This window comes from Dendropsophus ebraccatus, chromosome 9 (assembly GCF_027789765.1).
Source record: "Dendropsophus ebraccatus isolate aDenEbr1 chromosome 9, aDenEbr1.pat, whole genome shotgun sequence".
In the NCBI taxonomy this organism is placed as follows: Eukaryota; Metazoa; Chordata; class Amphibia; order Anura; family Hylidae; genus Dendropsophus; species Dendropsophus ebraccatus.
Window position 1 is genome coordinate 57,334,976 of NC_091462.1, and position 21,611 is coordinate 57,356,586.

General features: G+C 40.9%; 1 protein-coding gene across 4 annotated transcripts in view; it reads left to right on the top strand.

Moving 5' to 3' along the window:
• Positions 1–1,083: 1,083 nt before the first annotated feature.
• Positions 1,084–21,611, top strand: part of ADAM23 (ADAM metallopeptidase domain 23) — a 141,022-nt gene continuing 120,494 nt past the window's right edge. For all 4 annotated transcript variants that reach the window (XM_069983436.1, XM_069983438.1, XM_069983437.1 and 1 more), the window contains exons 1-2: positions 1,084–1,428; positions 13,176–13,405. In XM_069983436.1, the coding sequence (XP_069839537.1) occupies positions 1,275–1,428; positions 13,176–13,405 (384 nt within the window). In that variant the 5' untranslated portion in view covers positions 1,084–1,274. The remainder of the gene's footprint in view (positions 1,429–13,175; positions 13,406–21,611) is intronic.

A 21,611-nucleotide genomic window follows, 5' to 3' on the forward strand; every position in this document is an offset into this window, starting at 1 on the left:
ATCGATGTTTCATACAGAGGAGTTCCCAAGTATTTTTCTCCTATAGACTATAATGGGATTTAATATTAGTTCGAATATACGAATATCGGGAGCTATTCGAATCGAATTTTGAATTATTGAATATTTCACTATTCGCTCATCTCTAGCAATATTTTATCCCCCCCCCCCCCCTTTTTTTCCTTTCATTCTTAAACCCAAATTTCAGGCTATAAGTTGTTCCATGTTTTCTGTTTTCCCTTTTGGACGATAATTACAGTTTCTTCTACTACATATAGGTGTCAAAATTAACTCGAACATCTCCCATTGACTTTAATGGGGTCCGAGTTCGACCCGAACTTTACTACTGTTCGAGGTTCAACTCAAACTCGAACATTTTACTGTTCGATCATCACTAATCCCAGGCAGATCCAATTTGCTTGAATTTCATCATAGCAGCTCATTATAAAAGTAATGTATGTCACCACCTGCCTGTATACACACCCAATGTCTGAGAATGCTCCTGTCCAGATGGTGGGAAAAAGAAGAGTTTTACATGAAAAAATGAAAAGTCGACCTGGAACTTTTTGCACAAACTATATGTAAACCTGCTCAGATTTAGTTATAATACATGATACTTGCAGATTGGGCTTCATGACAGGTTCCCTTTAAATTAAGAAAAAAAAATCTGAACTGGTAAAACATCAGCCCTGTAGTGCACTGAATGACATAGAGTTTATCTATAGACTAATTCCCCTCATTGAACAAGGTGCACACCCTGGACCACAAGACCTTGTGCACAGTGCAGAGCTGAGTGAGTGCAGAACACGGTCCTGGCACTGCTGCTCCGCTCTCCAGGTTGTGCACTGCATCCTTTTGGGAGCCTCCTCTAGCACTGCAGCACGCATGCACCATAGCCAGCTCCTCTCCTAGCAACAGAAGCATCAGCACCAGCCCAGGGGAGGGAGGCACGGCGGCGGCGGCACCAGTTTGTGTTGCATAGAGTAGTAACTGGGGGAGGAGGCAGCTCATCCTCTGTCATGCACCAAGGGGGCGGGAGGGAGGTGCAATGTGCAGAAAAAAATAGGAGAGCCAGCCAGACGGGTGGATACAGCAGGAGAAGGATGCGAGTGCTGCAATAGCTGCTGCAGCTATAGTGAGGATCCAAATGGGAGCCAGATAACCCCTGCTGGGGTGTTCGAGCCCCCTCTGTGCTGGAGACACGAGCATGCCTATGAGGAGTGTGCTGCTGCAGCATAGACACTGAGCTGTATCCCAGGTCTGCAGAGCTATGAGATATGGAGGAGGCAGGCAGCTCCCTGCGGCATCCCCGGCCATCCTCTCCCATGCCCCATCTGTCAGGCCAGCTCTCCTGCCCTGCGCTGCTGCACCTCTTCTGTCTGCTGCTGCTCTCCTGCCCCCAGCCCTGGGGAGCCTCTGCCACACAGACAGGTCAGTGACTTCTTATTACTTCTCATGCAATTGTCATCTTGTCCACAACAGTTTATAATGCCCCTGCAATAAGTTTGTAGTAACCTCCCCCAGCAACAAAAACTTCTTCCTTCTGCCCCCCAATATGAAGGTGATGACTCTCCCAGGTCTGTGGGAGCCCAGCAGCTGTATGCTGCTAATTCTCTGCCATGTGTTCCTTCTGCTCACTAACCACTGACCACCTGGCTCTTCATAGCTCTGGGCAGTTCATACAGCAGAGGAAGCTTCTCTATGTAACACAGCAGCCTCAGATCCAGCAATCTGCAATGACCTCTGCAAGGTGTAACAGCTGCAGGATCCGAGCTGCTCGGAGAAGGGAGAGCTCCCATGGATGTTGCATAAGGAAGTACTGCAGTAAAAGGGATGCAGATGATAGGAACTACTACTAGAAGACTACTACATCCCACTACACCACCTTTCCTCCTGACATTTGCTGTACCTGGGTACATCTATAAAGCGCTTAGCACCATACTCTTGGCTCTGTAATGCAATTCTATATATATATTTATTTATATATGATCCCTTATGTTATGTGCAACCTGCATCTGCTACACATAATGTGATACCATATCCTTTGTCTTGTTAGTATCACCCTATCCCATCATCTATGTAACTCATGACATGCCTTACTGCTGCAGATGCTTTCCACCTCTATTCTTCCATGGCTTGTTATGTACTGTCCCTGTAATGTATTGCCTTGTCTCCTCTACGGACTAGCTGACAGCCTGTTCTCTGTGCTTGCACTCCTCAGACAGCAGCACACCCTCCTCTCCCCCTGGCCAGCACTCACAGCTCACAATCCTGTACTTGCATCTCTCTGAACCAGGAGACAGGGCACTACTCCTCCACCCACTGGCTCAGGACAGTCATGTGACTCAGACCCCACTCACAGCAGCCGGCTCTGATAGCTCACCAGCACTTTGTACCTCGCCACGGCCCTATGGGGATTCAAAGCAGCTCACACTGCATGTGTTTGCCTAGAAATAATAAGATATGATGCTTGTTCTCTGCATTCTCTAGCTCACTACTATGTTATGGATCACTACATGTGTTGTTTTGTTCTGTCCTATAGGAATGAATTCAATTGTGTATTTGTTTACTAATTTGCATAAGTGGGCAAATTACCTATTTATATCTCCTGTTTGTTACTATATTTGATGAAGAGAACTTAGGCTGTGCAAACGCATTATATATTTGTGCTATCCGAAATAAATGCATTTTATTTCTTTCACCTAAAACTTTGGTCCCATGACTTTGTGAGGACAGGGCTGGTGTTTCCAAAGAGTTTGGCAATTTTTTCTTTTTTCCTTTAATACTAGAAGATGCTTAATCACTCATGGCCAGCTAGGGGGCGCTCTGGCAGACAGAGTGCTGCACATCTAACTTGGACTTAGGAATCTCTGAGTTACATGTGCTGTCTGCCCGAGCGCCCCCCCCCCCCCCCCCCCAAACCTGGCTGCCTCCCCTCCCTCCTCCCATGGTGGTTAGTTTGATTCCTATGTCTAAGTTAGATGTGCAGCCAGTAAGGAGGCGCTCCCCGGCCCACCGAGCTTACTTTAGACCCAGCAAATTAATGTTCCGGGTATATCCCAGTAAGTTACGCCCCTGTTGACAACTCCCTTCTTGCAGAGTGCACGGGGCAATCATCCATTATCCTGCTGAGGGGCAGCAAGCAAGGGGAGGTAGATAAAGGAGGGAGGGGGCAGTGAGAAGAACAGATAGCAGCAGACCGGCTATTGATGGGCAGCAGCAGCAGTCTGTGCTCAGCACTGATGTACTACTACCATATGCTGCTGGCTGGAAGGATTCATTACTGGGCTAGTAACATTATATGGCATTTGTGATTGCCAATGATTTATTTAGCAATGACTTATCATATCAGTATGATGTGGTCACCCAGCTTTCCTAGCATTCTGTAATTAGTATGATGTGGTCACCCAGCTTTCCTAGCATCCTGTAATCAGTATGATAAAGGTCACCCAGCTTTCCCAGCATCTTTTAGTCAGTATGATGGAGGTCACACAGCTTTCGCCGCAACTTGTACTCAGTATGATGGAGGTCACTCAGCTTTCCCTGCATCTTGTACTCAGTTTGATGGAGGTCACCCAGCTTTCCCAGCATCTTGTAGTCAGTATGATGGAGGTCACACAGCTTTCCCAGCATCTTGTACTCAGTATGATGGAGGTCACTCAGCTTTCCCTGCATCTTGTACTCAGCATGATGGAGATCACACAGCTTTCCCAGTATCTTGTAGTCAGTATGATGGAGGACACCCAGCTTTCACAGTATCTTGTACTCAGTATGATGGAGGTCACCCAGCTTTCCCAGCATCTTGTACTCAGTATGATGGAGGTCACCCAGCTTTTCAGCATCTTGTACTCAGTATGATGGAGGTCACCCAGCTTTCCCAGTATCTTGTACTTAGTATAATGGAGGTCACCCAACTTTCCAACATCTTGTAGTCAGTATGATGGAGCTCACCCAGATAGAAAGATAGGCATTGTAACCTGCTGAGGTTCCCTATAGGTAACATAATCGGTAGGGGGCCCACTCAGCCCCTCCCCTAGGCTGAACCCCTAGCTATGCCCCTGTGTACAATTGTCTGCAGGAGCGCCAATCAGGAAGGCTAGGGATGGCCGTGGAGGCATCTGTCCTCCTGAGCACTGTTAGGCACCTTTATCGGGGATCGAGTGGTTTAGGGGGCTGGGGTTTAGGGGTGGCGCTTGTTGTAGTAGAATTTAGTCTATCATGTCTAAATCCTTCAGCCTAAGGCTGGCCCTGATTCTGTGTAGAATCTCATCACATGTGTCCACCTAGATGTCTGCCATCCACTGGGGACCATTGCCCAAATTACTAAGTAATCCTTCATTGAATTGTTAAATGTGTTCCCGGCAGCTGGTGACATTGCTGGTATAGCTGAGTGGCCTAGGTAGGACATTGCCTTAATTTCATATCTTCCCTTACTGCAGTGGCGATCTGCAATTATGGCACCAAGAAAGCACTGCTGACTGGGTATTCAGGAAGAAGAAAATGTTTGCAGGGCACATTTCTGAGATCAATTTTACTCTGTACTTAACAAATCATATTTATCTGCAATCTTTATGACCCAGAAGACTAGATGCTCTGCTGACTAGGAAGGGGCGGTATATTATACCATTATACCTATGTGTCCTAATATCTATTTATCTATCTATCTATCTATCTATCTCCTATCTATCTATCTATCTATCTATCTATCTATCTATCTATCTATCTATCTATCTATGTCTGTGGAATTTTGTTCACAGCCTTTAGACCTTGAGCCTGTATAACAGGATTCTCAGACCAGTGGTTAGACACACTTCTCTGTGATTTTATGTTCTGGACACCTAACTTTGGTTACTTCCCATTATGGTGTCTAATACAAAGGTGTTCACTTAAGAAATAATAATAATAATAATAATAATAATAATAATAATGATGAAAAAATATGTACCCTGGAAAAGTAATGTGATAAATAATAGTCTTAGCAGATTCTATGTGCTGGGATGACTTTCTTATAGGGGAACACTTTTACCGTTCTTCCATTACTTCTTTGTTGGTAAGTGTCCCATGTAGGACAGTAGATAGACATACTGGGAGTCTTGCACCGCACGAACCAGGAACATAATATAATCAGATCTCCTGGGCCTAGAATCTGTAACACGGCTTGCCGCCCACACTGTGAGATACCTCTCATGTGACAGAGGGGCCTTTGGGCCCGATCAGGTGCCATAGCAACCTTTGGCCCCCTATAGCAGTACCAAGGTGCCTGGCAACTAATTCTAACATATCCATTACTACTTATTGATAAGTTTTGCATTATCTTTTATACTTTTATGCTGTATATTATACAACCGTTATTGTAATTGATCAAATTCCCAATCACAATAGTTTCTGGGTCCAAAGTATGAAAATAGAAAAGTACGCGATAGGACCCTGAACCATTATTGGTTTCCTTGTATGGGGCAGGGGGCCCCCTCAGTCTCCAGGGTGTGGCCGCAAACACCCTGTGGTATTATGGAGAATTAAATGCAAAAAGTATCCTGAGATCATGTAGTAATAACAGTGTTAGGTTTATAAAAAGAAAAGTTTGTTCTATTATGTCTTTTAGTTGTAAATTATCTACAGGCAACAACTGACTAAATTTGGATACAAAGTATCAATAGATGATATAAACAGGTCACATTGTATACCCTCACACATTGCTCACTGATCGCTAGATTGCTTTCCGCATTTCTTTTTTCCCCCACACTTTTCTCCCATAGACCTTAAATCTATTTAACCAGCAGACAATCTCTTCTGACACAAAAAGACATCCATGCATTTAAATGACTTCATGTTCTTCTTGGATGTGTATAATTTTATGCATCAAAGGCTTTGCAGCATAGCTGGGTGAAAAATGGAAAAGATCTGTGGAGCGTTCAGCCTTTCTTGACACTTTTTATTTTTGTTTGTAAAATTAATTAAGGTCTATCCAGAAACTGCAGCGGCCCACCACCGATCCTTCACCTGCTCCGCTTTGTACACTCATCTGTGTGATGTTTTTTCATCAGAAGCAGAATTCTGTTGGTAGAGTCTCTAGTAATGATCCTGCCAGAGAAATAAATTATTAATAAAATGAAACTCCCTAAGTATTTGAAAGATTGTTAAAGTAAAAACACAGATGAGTCATTGTTCATCAATAAGAAGACTGAAAACTATTTTGATCCCTTAATACCCACGGCACTAAAAAGTGTTTGAGTGACTGTTTATGTGTTTTGTATGATATATTATGAGATTAAAATTAATTGATGTCACCTCTAAACTACTAGGCAGAACATACTGTTCTAATGCCAATGAGGTCTCTTAGGAGCGCACAAAAGGTCAACATGTACATTACCAGAACTGGGGCTGTTTTCTCTTATACTTACCGTAATTCAAGAAAATTCTGAATAGTTCTACTGGACACATTGTAGGAACAAAACTTTAGTGGGAAACTCAATCCACCAGTGGCAGTGTACGTCAATGTTTCCACAATGTAAAAATAAGGGCAAATAAAGGCCAAGCAATGGTGCCTACAGTTACAGGGAACGGATCATCAGAAAATTAGAAGTTTGGCGACAATTTTTATTAAAGTATTGTATTTCCCCCAAAAAGTTATACAAATCACTAATATACACCTATTACGGGAAATGCTTATAAAGTGCTTTTTTCCCTGCACTTACTCCTGCAGCAAGGCTTCACTTCCTGGATAAAATGGTGATGTCACGACCCGACTCCCAGAGCTGTGCGGGCTGTGGCTGCTGGAGAGGATAATGGCAGGGGAATGCTCAGTGTCCCTCCAGTGCCCTGTGTCCCTCAGTGTCCCCCTGCTATCATCCTCTCCAGCAGCCACAGCCTGCACAGCTCTGGGAGTCGGATCGTGACATCACCATTTTATCCAGGAAGTGAAGCCTTGATGCAGTAGTAAGTGCAGGGAAAAAGCACTTTATAAGCATTTCCCGTAATAAGTGTATATTAGTAATTTGTATAACTTTTGGAGGCAATACAATACTTTAATAAAAATTTTCACCTGACTTCTCCTTTAAATAATGTTTTTGTGTGAAATATATTTTTAAGAATTTTTGGTGATTTTTTCAAATTTTTTTTTTTTCATTTTGCTATTAGTATTAAAAAATATTTCTGAAATCTTGCAGTTAAAATTTTAGCCATTAGGCCTTATAATAAGCCAAGACTTCCTATTCTGTACAGATTACTTTCACATGTGTAAGGGCTAGAGATGAGTGAACTGTTCGTACTTTTGGTCCAAAAGCAGTTCGCTCTCTCGTCATGCCTGTGATCCCGGCCGCATAGTTGCGCTCACGGGAATATACGGCCAGGATATTCCAGGGAATCGATGTTGAAACCAAGTGTAAGCTACAGAAGGTAGTGAGTTGTGGCTACTTGCCTTTAGGAAAGGGCTAGAGAGTAGAGATCTCATAAATATAATAAATTTAAATGTAAGGGCAAGTAGACCATAGTTGTAGCCTAATTCTGCATCTTCTTCCCAGTGAGCAAACCAGGCTTCTCATACTAATAGCATTATATTATCAAAACTTCAGCTAGATATTTGTCCATGCAAAACATGTAAGTGTCCAATCTAGAATAAATAACTGTTCTTGTGCCATCTGCTAAACATCTTAAAAGCTGCATGTATACCATATTAACAAAGTACTTAATCCCATTATGATGCAGTTTACCTGGCACATAGTGCTGTGCAAAGTTTTAGGCTGGTGTGGATCAACGGGGTAGTGACTCTCCTTAAAGACCCATGTCGATAGACCTCTCACTAGCCAGCCAAAACCCTGCTTTGCACTGATGAGGGGCAAAACCCCCGAAATAGCAATCTAGAGATGGGAAATCTTTACTTTTGGAGAGATTGTTTGGCTTGGCATAAAATCCCCAGTCAATGTTCTAAGGCTCCTTGACTGAGCGAGACTTGACTTGAAGGGACATCTCTTTGTTCAAGAGGTGTGAGAGCTATTTTGCATATCCTTTCTTCCCAGGCTGGTGTGGAAAAATTCTGCAAAGTAAGAATGCTTCCAAAAATAGGAGTGTTAGTAGTACTTCAAAAATGCACTTCTTAAAGATTGCTGTGATGTGTTATTGCAACTAATAAGCTAATGGAGCTAATGAAAGTGAATGGGGTTATGTTGCAACCCACACGTTATGATCAAAGAGTCTCCAGAAATCGATACACTATTGATTTCTGGTCATAGTTGCAGCAACTTTTAGGTTGCAATGTGACCCAATTCACTTTGATTAGCTGTGATGCCGTGCGATTCAGGGAGAACTGCAGGGTGATCTTTGGCCGCACAACTTGTGTCATGTATCCCAAGTCTAATTCTTCAATTGCAGGTTCGTTTACATTATTGATCGGGCTACCATCGGCCTGTGGAATAGGACCCTGAGTCTTCTGAAATGCTGGAGGGTTTCAGAGTGAATTATACCCCATTGTCACCCCGCCTGTCCCCTTGGTTCAGGCGGCGTGAGGCTGATGACAGGTTCCCTTTAAAGTTTACTTGCTGTTATTACTTTCAAAATCTAAATCAACAGTAGATGTGATATAAAGCAAGTTTACCATTTACATTCATAATTTATTTTTAGTTATCATGCTGTAAAACAAATCTATACTTACTTGATATTCAGGTCCAGTCTTCTTAAGGCAGCTTTTTGGTCTTGTGCTGGTTGAATAAAAGAGACCAAACGCAGGAAGTCCCAGTCTTCTGCTTGCTCACAGAGAACTCATTCATGTAATTGATGGACACATTGATCCGTGACTCTCTGTACTGGCCAGGACTTCCTGTGTTTGGTGAGAAAATCTGCCTTCTGGAGACTGAACCTGGATTTCTGGTAAGTTCAGCTTTGTTTTACAGCATGATAACTAAAAAAAAAAAATAATGAATGTAAATTGCAAACTTGCTTTATATCACATCTACTGTTGATTTAGATTTTGAAAGTTATAATGACAGTGACACTTTATGTATTGTATTCTTTTCATGGCTTACATCTTGTACAGGCCTTTTGCCTTCTTGGGAGTTATACTGAGATACAGTCACATTATACAACCATAATCTTATATATTTAATAATGACAGCCGCTTCCGTTTTCATATATCTTACAGACAGGTCATGACACCCTTAACCATGTCACTTTATTTGCCAAATGGTATAAGGACAATCTTATCTGAACATTTAGCGGTAACAGAGTATGTGATTTAAAAAACTGTTTTAATTAACTGTAGTTTGGTTTTCACAGTATTTGAAAAAGGTGCGATACAGTAGATGACTAGTACCTGCTGACTGTATTCTATTCATTCTCCTACACTCAAAGAAAAAAACTATACTAATGATCTAGATGCTTTAGAGTAAGTGTAATTGCTATAATGATGAACGGCTGTCATTGTAATGAAGAATATTAGTCATTTTTCAGGCCTTGAACTGCACGATCTACCTACTCTCATAGTGACAAAGCTTCATGTGTTGTAAAAACCTTCATCATCAGGTCACAGCTGACACAGCAGGATAATAAGTTTATGGACTTTTGTATATGATGGGGGGAGTCAGGAGACTCATTAGTGGAGGCCGGTCCTGCTGTAGGTGTCTGTATTGATTGTTTCACAAAGATGTTTGGGGTCATGTACAGTGGGGGAATGCAAAAGAAAAGGAAAATAAAATGTACAAATTCAGAGTCAGCATTTTTAAGATATTTACCTATAATTGTAGCTTGTGTGGGGTTGGGAAGTAACAGAGTCCCCCAGTTTCCCAAATACACCCTCAGTAGCCACTTCCATCATTGTGCAGTAGCTTTCTGTTCTGCTCCATGTTCAGCATTTTATAGACTCTATACATTGGGAAATATAGACACTGGATTGCCAAGGTCTTGGACAAGGTCAGCACTAAAACTACCAACTGTAGTAGTAATCTGCTGCATACTTAGCAGAAAGTCTTTGGCATATGCCTACCTTATCCCCACTTTTCCTAGATTATTAAGTGACATATGAGTTTATAACAAAGGACTAATAAAAATCAAATACTTGAAGATTATATTACATTAACATTACATTAAGTTTATAGACGTTTAGCACTATAAGTTCAGATTTTGTAAAATGAAATGATAGCTAGAAAGCCATGCAGATGAAAATATATATGTCAGCAATGCTGAGCTAATGCAAGACACATAACAGTAAACCTAGTGATCTGGACTTCTACTTTGGCAATTGTATTAATCACATTTCCCAATTGCCCATTATGGCTATACCAAAGGCAGACTTGCAGTATTAGGCTATGTTCACACAATGTAAATGAGTGGGAAAACTACGGCTGTAGTTTTCAGCATGTATTCATTTACACTGGTTTAAATAAACAGCCGTTGTTGTGCACTTTTGTATTTTAGGTACAAATAAATGCCATGTCAATTATTTGTGGCTGCTGTTTGGAAACAATGGCCACAAAAAATTGATAGTTCACCCCCTGTGTGGCTGTCATCCCAGCTGTATTTCGCTTGAAATTCAATGGTTAATCGACTTTTAGACACACCCGTACGGCCGGCAGAGTACAATGGGCTTTAAATAATGTTCCTCCAGCTGATAATGCAGTATCAGCTGGAGGAACACATTAAACAGCCACCGTTGTTTCACGTAATGTACATTTTCTGAAAAGAATGGCTATTGTTTTTAAGTAAAACAATGGCCGTTCTTTTCATAGTAAATTTGTTGCATTGCAGTCAACACAAACAACACCCTGTTAACACAATGTATTGAACAATGGCCGTTGCTACGTCCATTGAAATAATTGACATGTCAATTATTTCCGCCTGTTGTCCATTCACTTCAATGCAATTTTCAATGCAACAGTGGCCTTTGTTTGACACTGAATACAATGGCCGTTGGTTTTCAGTGCCAAACAACGACTGTTGTCCTTATGTTGTGTGAACATAGCCTCAGGGCCCTATTACACCAACAGATTATCTAATAGATTGGATTTGAAAAGAGAAGAAATCTCAATCTTTCCTTTATTACCTGTTCCCTGTTTATAGTCCATTCCTGGTTTTGGCTGAAAAAATCTGTCAGATAATCTGTCAGAAAAAGCCCTTGGGATATGTTAAGATGCTGTTAAACAGCGGCCGTTGTTTGACAGGGCTGTTGTTTGCACTGTCAAATAACAGTCACTGTTTAACATGTTCCTCTGCATGATACTGCATTATCAGCCAGAGGAACATTATTTAAAGCCCATTGTAAACTGACGGCCACATGGGTGTGTCTGAAAGTCAATTAACCATTAACAACCATTAACAATTAACTTTCATGCACACTACAGCCGGGATGACAGTCACACAGTTTGTGAACTGTCAATTATTTGCGGCCATTGTTTCCAAACTGGGGCTGCATATAATTGACATGGCATTTATTTGTACAGAGCCGTAGAACAACAGTCGTTGTGTGCTACATAGTGTACACAACAACAGCCAGTATTTTATTGAAACCAATGTAAATGAATGCATGCTGAAAACTACAGCCATAGTTTTCCCATTCATTTACATTGTGTGAGCAGCCTGCATGCTTATAGCTTTCGATACTGATTCTAGCGTAGGATCTGCTCATGTTATGTCTGATACAAGAGTTATTCATGCCAAAGTGTTTGGAAATGGCTTTGTTTGCATTAAATACTCTTTCGCTCATCCCATCTTTTTGTGCTGTTAAGCAGATGGTATATTCTTTGCTGTACAATTGAATGACAGACTTAAGACAGAAAAAAGGACAGCCAAAAAAAAAAAAAATCCTAATAACAAAAGCTGTTCAGTTTTTCCATGACTCGGTGGTTGAAAGTACAGGAAAAAAAATCAAAGCCCATGGCCAGATGACTGGCTTAGGTAATATAAGAAGTGGTACTAGCACAGAGCTTCTACGTATCGTCTTAAAGAGCTTTTACAAGATAGACCTAGAGAAGATGGAAAAGGTCATATGATGTAGTGGTGTCAGTGTATCAGAACAGCTGTTGGTGGGTGAGGTTCGTGATGTTGACTCATGACTTCTGGTATGACTTCTTGTCTGATCTTGTAGTAATAGGTGGCTTAGTATAGAGATAATGCAATAGAAAATAATTCTAAATACATTCCTGATTATCATTCTCCTATGAAGAGTTTTCCATGAGAAGCTTCATTACTTACCTAGATAAAATCATATTACTTGCTGCTGATGCACCAACAATTGGGGGGCAAACCCAAAACTAGACAATGGGACACCTGACTAGACCCTGAAACACCTACAGTGATTTGGGGCCTTTACACCACTAAACCCTTGCACAGACAGGGCTGCTGGATTGTTTGTGCATCCCTTTAAATTCACCATTGTCAGCCACACATCCTCAGTTTACTGGGGCGATGTGAAGCTAATAATTTTTTAACCTACAAACAAGCATTTTCTCCTTCATCGGCTGATCACTGGCCATTTTACACTGATCAGTTATCTACAAACCCATGGACATTCAGCTAATGATCATCCTGTGTGAGAGGTCCTTAAAGGGATTTTCCATCCAGCATAAATATTTTAAACTTGTGCTCAGGCAGGTATAAAATAAAAAAGACCATACTTACCTTCCGCTCATGGATTTGTCGCACTTCCAGGACAGAATAAACCACTACACCCTCAGCCAATCAGTGACTGTAGTGTTGTCCCACCTGAAAACCCCCTTTAAGTGGAGACACTATAAAATGCCTAGATAAAACATCAACATAGTGAAGGCAAGCTGTGATCCAGAAGTAGCAAATGCCAACATAATCAAGCTTACCATGACCTAGACAGTTAAAGGAATTACCCAAGTTTAGAAAAACATAGCATTATATTTCAGAAACAGCACCACCTTTGTCCTCAGGTGGCATGTGTTATTACAGCTTGGCTGCATTCATAATGGAACTTAGCTGCTGTTTTTTGAAAAAAAAAAAGTTTTTCTTTTTCTGGATAACTCCTTTAAATGAAGTATAACTATACACTAGAATCTTGTAAAATGTAAACATGAATCCATTTTGACAATTGATCTAATTGCAGAAGTCACATATATAAAGGGACTTAGAGAAACGTTAATTTTAGGATGTATGACTCGTCTTATAGTCTTTTAATAAGACAAAGACTGAATGCAGTAAAATGTTTTGTTCTTTTCCCTCTTTACCAGCTCCGCACCGCAATGAGACTGCAGGAGGCACGGCTGGCACATTGGCAGATGAAGAACAGGCATCACAGCATAACAGCAGCAGTAGGGAAAGCACTAGCCACAACCAGAGCAATGATATGCACAAAGAAATCACACTGCCTTCAAGACTGGTCTATTACCTTAACAAGGAATCTGAGAGTCCGTACCACATACTGGATACAAAGACAAGGGACCAGCAGAAGCATAACAAGGTACAGTGGCCAACAGGCAAAGCAAGAATAAGTTGGCATGATAATTTTGCAATAAAAATAATATCTGGTAGGCATATGCTGGTCTAGTGTCAAATATCTTAGGTTAAGCAGGGTTAAACATTTTTATATAATCTTTTTCTATGTACACCTTTACCAATATGTTCATTTATGATATCCTCCTGCATTAGAAGATGCGTCATGTGTTAGGACAAAGAATATGCACTACTTTGTTTAATGGTGAGTTATGTTTTAGTCAGTATATATATTACGTAAGCGCATTTACACCAGTTCTTGCTGCATAAGAAGGTACTATGGTTTTATGCATCAATGCAAATACACCAAAAGCCTTATACTAGGCTGGTGCATAGTTCAGAGCTCAGTGTGCGGTGCGTTTATATGGTCTAACCCCAGGAGCCATGTGCCAGGGGGAAAGCTTTGTCCCCGGTGACACCTGTTATTAATGCTTGGAGATCCTGTGTTGTCAATAATGGTCATCAGTATCTGTAGATACCTGGAGACTGGTCTACATCCAGGGGACCAAAAGACACATTAAAATGAATTATTGGTTAGAGAACATTGCCCCCCTAGAATATCATACTACTGCACACTGTGCCGCTTGAATATAAAACTGCAACTCACTGTGACCCCTGAATATAATACTGTCACACACTGTGCCCACCAAATATATTAATGCTACACACTGTGCCCCTGGAATATAGTACTGCCACATACTGTACTTGCTAAATATATAATAATACCACACAGTGTGCCCCCAGAAAATAATACTGACACACACTGCCCCAGAAATATAATACTGTCACACACTGTGCCCACTAAATATATTAATGCTACACACTGTGCCCCTGGAATATAGTACTGCCACACACTGTGCTTGCTAAATACATAATAATACCACACAGTGTGCCCCCAGAAAATAATACTGCCACACACTGCCCCAGAAATATAATACTGTGCCCACTAAATATAATACTGCTACACACTGTGCCCCTGGAATATAGTACTGACACACACTGCCCCTGAATATAATACTGCCACACACTGTGCCCACTAAATATAATACTGCTACACACTGTGCCCCTGGAATATAGTACTGATACACACTGCCCCTGAATATAATACTGCCACACACTGTGTTCACTGAAAATAATAGTGCTACACATTGTGCCCACTAAATATAATACTGCTACATAATGTGCCCCTGGAATATAGTACTGCTACACAGTGTGCCCCCAGAATATAATACTGCCACTCATTGCCCCCTAAATATAATACTGCAACACACTATGCTCACTAAATATAATACTGCCACACACTGTGCCTGCTAAATATATAATAATACCACACACTGCCCCCTAAGTCGGCTGATCGTTGCCTTTTAACAGTAGCTATTATACCAAGCAATTATCATCCGTAATGGCCGATAATGGCCGATAATTGCTTGGCGTAATAGGGCCTTTAGCTTTCCTGTATTTAGTTTTTTCTTCTATCCTGAAAGAAGTCATTTTCCTTCTGTTCTTGATGTGCACGGTCACCTGGCATGTGACATTCTGATAGTTCTACCCCCCAGTCTCCTCAAGATGTAGGATTGAGCGGTAATGTTGGGAATTATGTAGGATTTACTGCTTCACAAAGGCATGTCCACCCACACAAGGAAATTTGCAGAGTAGTACATGGTGAATTGAAATACATCGTTGCCCTAAATATAACTGGCTGCCCCTGCTGCTTTTCTGATTGCTCTATGGTGACTTTTCTGAGTTCTAGAGAATTACAGTGTTCCAACCTGAAATCACTGCTGCTCAGTAAATGTCTTCATGCATTCTCTATCCGTGAGGGCAGAGCTGCCCAGCGCCTTATATCTCCTTTCCTTTTAGAACTAGATTGAATGTCAGAATTTTCCTGGTTCTTTGGATTCTAACATGTTCACATAGGCTTATATGCCACAGACTCGTGTTACTTAAATATTTCTTAATGTAACAGGTGTCAGGGCCCGGCACTGGCATCACTTCTCCTCCTCCTCATATGACTAATACTATGTGTTTATTGCCTATTGGCATACATTCTGTTATCTGTAAATGGAAGTTATCCTCTATTTATAAATGGACCTGCCTTTTTATATGTATGTATTTCATTTACCATATGCCATGATGTATTTAGGGTTATGTATGTGTAAAATCAGCACATTTATATTTAATATCTAGTAAATGAAATACAAACTCATGCCATTCATACATTTCAGCATTCAGATCCATTTATGGATGATATTACAGTTTCAGCCAAACAAATATTTATTGTATCACATAAAGTTGTACAATGTTTTAATAGACTTTTTTTTATTTAGCTCTATGCTTGTTGTCATTGTTTGCGTTCAGTAGGTCCTTGATCAGTGCAGTACAGTAGATATGCATAGGTGGCACAGAGGGTTTAGATATTCGGGCCTTTCACATTCACATCTTCCAGAAAAGATATGTCCAGAATAATGGAAGTGCTGCAGGTTTTAAAACCCACAATCTGTTCTAGGCTGAAGCCACGGACATTGGTCACTGTAACATCTCTGCAGGCATCGTTCATGCATGTGGAGCTATTGGCATATTGTTAGTATTTGAATGCATGCATTACTCTTCTGCAGCAGTTGTCCTCACCAGTGTAGTCAGCCAATGGAAGGGCTTTGCTAGTATTTATTTACCCTGCATGGTCTTTAGTTGGTCTTTACAATACCGTTAATGTTAGAAGATGGCTTGATGTTGCAGGTCCTATGGTCAGGCCTACCTTTTACAAGCTGTTGCAGCATCTGACTTGCTTGTGTGGGATTAGCCATTTGGATGTCATTGAGGGACAGGTTGTAACTCTTTGAGGGGCAATCATTGTTGCAAGAGGGGGCAATAGTGGAATATTTGAGCAATACATTGGGGATTAATCTTCTGATGTTAAGGAGAATTATGGGACCACTTCTTAGAGACAGGGTGAGCATAAACAGCCACTCCACTCCTCTTTTTACTTGGTGGCTTCCTTTCCCCGCTATGATGACACTTCTAGGCCCTTCATTGTTACCAGCTGATTCACACTGGTGTTTGTGTTTTGACCAGAGGTCACTTTCTCTATGTAATGGTGCGTTTACACAGAGAGATTTATCTGCCAGATTTTTGAAGCCAAAGCCAGGAATGGATTTGAAAAGAGGATAGATCTCAGGCTTTCCTTTATGACCTGTTCTCTGTTTATAGTCTGTTCCTGGCTTTGGCTTCGAAAATCTGTCAGATAAATCTCTCTGTGTAAACGCACCATAAGTCTATGATACTCACAATAAGAATCTCACAGAGTGACACTAAATGGGGGTGTAATATATTTAGTAGGTCACATTCCATATATGCATAATGTGAGTGCTGAGGCTAGTGCTGAAAACCCTTCAACTGATAAGCCATCATGAGGTACCTGTACCTGTGACAGACCTTTGCCCATGATGTCCCTGAGCTTGCTCCATACACGACAGCTGACATCTACAGCTAATAGCTGGTGCTGAACAATCTCCGATGTTGGCTAATGAAGCTGAAAGCGGCACTTAAATAGTAGCAGAGCACATTCAGGGAGCCAGTTAGTTATCATGGCAGCCCAACTCTGCGACTGCCATCTGTGATCTGCTCTTACAGTCTGTACTAGTAGATCACCCATAAGTCAGGAATTGAATGACTAAAAAGGTCTAAAAAAAAAGAAAAATAATGCTTTAATACATATATACAATGGTGCCTTGGATTACAAGCATAATTCGTTCCAGGACCGTACTTCTCATAAGAAATCATTGCAATGCAGACAAATTGGTTTCACCCCCAAAAATCTTTTTTTTAATTCTAAATAATATGTAAAACTAATGAAACAAACATTTAGAAACAGCTGAATATGTGATATTATAAGTTACTGTACAGTATAGCAATCGGCATGTGGAGTATAATGTATAGAAGTGCATAAACCTGAAAAACAGCAGCAGTTTGTAGATACAGGATAGAGCTGCAGATCCCCATAATGCAGTAGTGTAGTACAACAGGCTAGAATAGAGAAGCAGGGCTGCTGCTAGATGTTTGTGTGGTCACATGACAGCCGTGGGGCGTGTGTTCAGCATGGACCAATCAGGAAGTGAGATTCACAGAGCTGTGCAGGAGGACAGTGACAGAAACTTTTCTATACAGCAGTGTGAATGGCTGAGTGTAAGTGCAGGCACATTATAGCAGGAATGGAGAGGATGGGAAACACAAGGACTGACAGAGACTGTAGGGAACATGAAGGAATGAGCAGGACATATGTGGGCACTTACATGCAGCACTCTCTGTCCGGGGAGAGAGGGATTACAGATTACCTCCACAATCCTGTCCCCTGATGCAAGCCCCAGCCTGAAGTGGATCTGCCATGATTTGGAAGGTGAGGGAGAGTTCCTGGGTAGGAGTACAGGGCTGTAGACCCCGCTAGGCAGAGTATGCCCCTCTCTAACTTTCACCCAGTACAGGGAGCTCTTAAACCAAAGCAATGCTCTTAAACCAAGTTACAATTTTGAAAAACTGTGAGCTCTTCTTGCAAAATGCTCTTAATCCAAGTTACTCTGAAACCGAGGTACCATTGTACTTTTTAATCCATATTTACCACAATTTACCATTTATAGCCATTTCTAAAAAAAAAAAAAAAAATAAAAATCAGTAGTGATTGAGAAACTAGTATGATTACAATTAGGGATGGTCCGAAACTGCCGAGGTTCGGGTTCGTATCAACCTGAACGCTCGGCATCAGATTCCCGCTTTCTGCCCGCTCCGTGCAGCGGGTGGATACAGCGGGAGGACCGCCTGGAAAACTGGGATACAGCCTATGGCTATGGCTGTATCCCAGTTTTCCAGGCGGTCCTCCCTCTGTATCCATCCTCTCCACGGAGAGGGCAGACAGCGGGAATCATTGCAGAGAGTTCGGGTTCATACGAACCCGAACCGAACTCGGTTCGGACCATTCCTAATTACAATGCACAGTATAAGTGAATCTGCCAAGTCATAAATGATTATAGAGTGCTGAATATAAATGGCAAGAACATGGACAGGGTCATAAGCATAAGGCACAGGCAGAAGAATACATAGTGATGATGATGATGATTGTCCTTACAATACATAGTGAATGATTGTTCTCTACTAGGATGTGCACACTGTCATAGCGGGCTACTTTGCTGCCTCACTCTACGCTTCATTGCATGGCCATATGGTGATAAAGAATGAAATGGCTGAAATCCATTATGTACCATGTGACTAAAGTATTCGTACATCTCACATATCACAGGCTACACATGCACTATATGTACAATGTATCAGAAAAGGCAAGTTTCATTTACGCCTTCCATATAAAAGACAATACTAATTATTTGCATGTTGTTTTATTTTTTTCTTCATAAATTAAAGGGGTAAGCCACAAAGTTTTACCCTTTAAAACGTACATGTTACTGTGGAGACTCTGAAACTTTCTGCGGTAGTTGCCATGGAAATGTCCCATGCGTCAGCGAGTTTCATGTACAAGGGCTGTTCTAACTTAATAGGGCTCATGCACAGAACTCGCCGATGCAATTGACGTTTCCACAGCAACCCGCACTTCCAGTGTCAGCACACAGAACTTTCAAAGTTTCCACAGTGACGGGAGCAGGTTGAGGGCAAAGTCAATTTTTGCTTGTGATTTTCAATTTTTTCTCCTCGCCTTCTAAGAGCTATAACATGATGCAAAATGTTGGAAATTTGGGGGTGGGGAGTGATTTTTCTTTCCCGTTTTTATGCAGCTTACTGTGCAGCAGAACTGACATGTTTTCTGTTTTTTTTGGATCAGTACTCTGACATCGATACTAAATTAAGATGATTTATTTTATGTTTCTCATAAAGAATTAAAACAATTTTTTTATAATGCTTTACAGTGCCCTATTTTGACCCCTATAACTTTTTTAATTTTCTATCTACGAAGCTGTGTGAGGGCTCATTGTTTTTGCAAGATGACCTGCACTTTTTATTGATACTTTTTATTTGTATTGATTGGATTTTTTTCATTCCTTTTTTTTCAATCATTTTGGCTATGATTTTAACAAAACACAACTCTAGACATTATTACACCGCACTACCAAGTACTTTACTCTTTTTAGTCATACACATTTATTTATTTATACAGTGGTACCTTGGTTTAAGAGTAACTTGGTTTAAGAGCGTTTTGGTTTAAGAGCTCACAGTTTTTGAAAATTGTGACTTGGTTTAAGAGCATTGCTTTGGTTTAAGAGCTCCCTGTACTGGGTGGGAGCGGGAGCGGCATGGTCTGCATAGTGTGGTCTACAGCCCTGTACTCCTACCCAGGAAATTTCCCTCACCTTTCAAATCATAGCAGATCTACTTCAGGCTGGGACTGTGGAACAGGACTGTGGAGGTAATCTTTTCATAGCTGTAACCCCTCTCTCCCCGGACAGAGAGCGCTGCATGTATGTACCCACATATGTCCTGCTAGTTCCTTCATGCTCCCTGCAGTCTCTGTCAGTCCTGATTGGTCCATGCTGAACACCCCCCCCTTCCGCATTGCTATCATGTGACCACACCGACCTCTGACAGCAGCCCTGCTTCTCTATTCTAGCCTGTTGTACTACGCTACTGCATTATGGGGATCTGCAGTTCCATCCTGTATCTACAAACTGCTGCTGTTTTTGAGGGTTATGCACTTATTATACATTATACACCCCACATGCTGATTGCTATACTGTACAGTAACTTATAATATCACAGATTCAGCTGTTTTGGGGTGTGGAATCAATTGTCTGCATTTCAATAATTTCTTATGGGAAAATTTGCTTTGGTTTAAGAGTGGATTTGGATTACAAGCACAGTACCGGAACGAATTATGCTCATAATCCAAGGCAACACTGTACAACTTTTGCAAACTATGCAGAATAAACTACTAGTGGTATTGTGATATCAACACAATATTTAATCATACAATGCACTGTATGTATTTATGTTGAATCATCTATCTCCTGATTCTATATGTTATCTATTTGTATAGGAGAGATGTAAGCAGCGATCTAAATCTACACATCTGGTGCACGAATGACCTTAATTAATTCAATTCTCAGTCAAAACAGAAAATGAGTTAAAATGAGAATTAATTAAAATGAGGACTTCTGGGGAATTGGTTGGTTGCAAGGTAATCTCAAGGTCCTCTTTGTGTACATCACTCAATATTTTTTGCTAGCTTGGCAGAACCCCCTTTCTGTGACCTTTCTGCCTGATGGACATTGAAAACAGGATTTTCCATTTGCTATTATTTCTCCTTGCACAGCGATAATACTACGTAAGCATACAGACGTTTAGACCAAATCTAAAGGGAAATGATAAATGTTCTTTATGTGATTATGGACATAAACAATTCAGTATAGTGTCAGCGTCTGCATTGTACAATCTGCTGTCTGAGAAAGGCACATTCACACAGATCACTGGTGTGTTACATACAGAAAGGAGTCATCTATTGGTATTTTTCTACAAATAATGGTGTTAGTGAGCCATGTAATAAGTTAGTTAGTGAGCCATGTAACATTGTGATTTAAATAGTGTCTTCTAGGTCCCTCACAGCATTTCTCATGACTAAAGTTTGACATTCATAACTTAAAGATTGATTTGACATCTTTTATGGTATACACCAGAAATTTTAAAGGGGACCTGAGTGAAAAGCCCCACTTTATTTTGTATGCTATGTATTTCCTGACATTATATAATATAATTATATACTATATATTATATCATATAATATATATTATTTGGAAATAAAATTGTATTTACAGCATGCCCACAGGCTGGGAAGTCATGTCTGTCGTGTCTGTGTCATGAAAGATCATGGCTTTTGGCTGTATTTTCCCTTATAGTTATGCGTTATTAAATAGTCACTATTGTTTCAAATAAAGTCACTTCATTTACCAAACATGATTCTTTATCCACAGAAAAAAAAAACATAAGTCTTTGTCGCTTCTCTGCAATCTGCTGCTCTGTGCCTGTTTTTAGAAGTAGAGAGACAAAGACAGAACAAAGCAAGTGCGGGCAGGGCTTAGCTAGTGCTGTGTGTAGTAGAAGGGGAGCATACCTGGGTTGTGTACCTGCAATCTTTGAGCCTATCTGCCTCAACCAGACCATCCTGTGCCTGAGTTATAAATCAA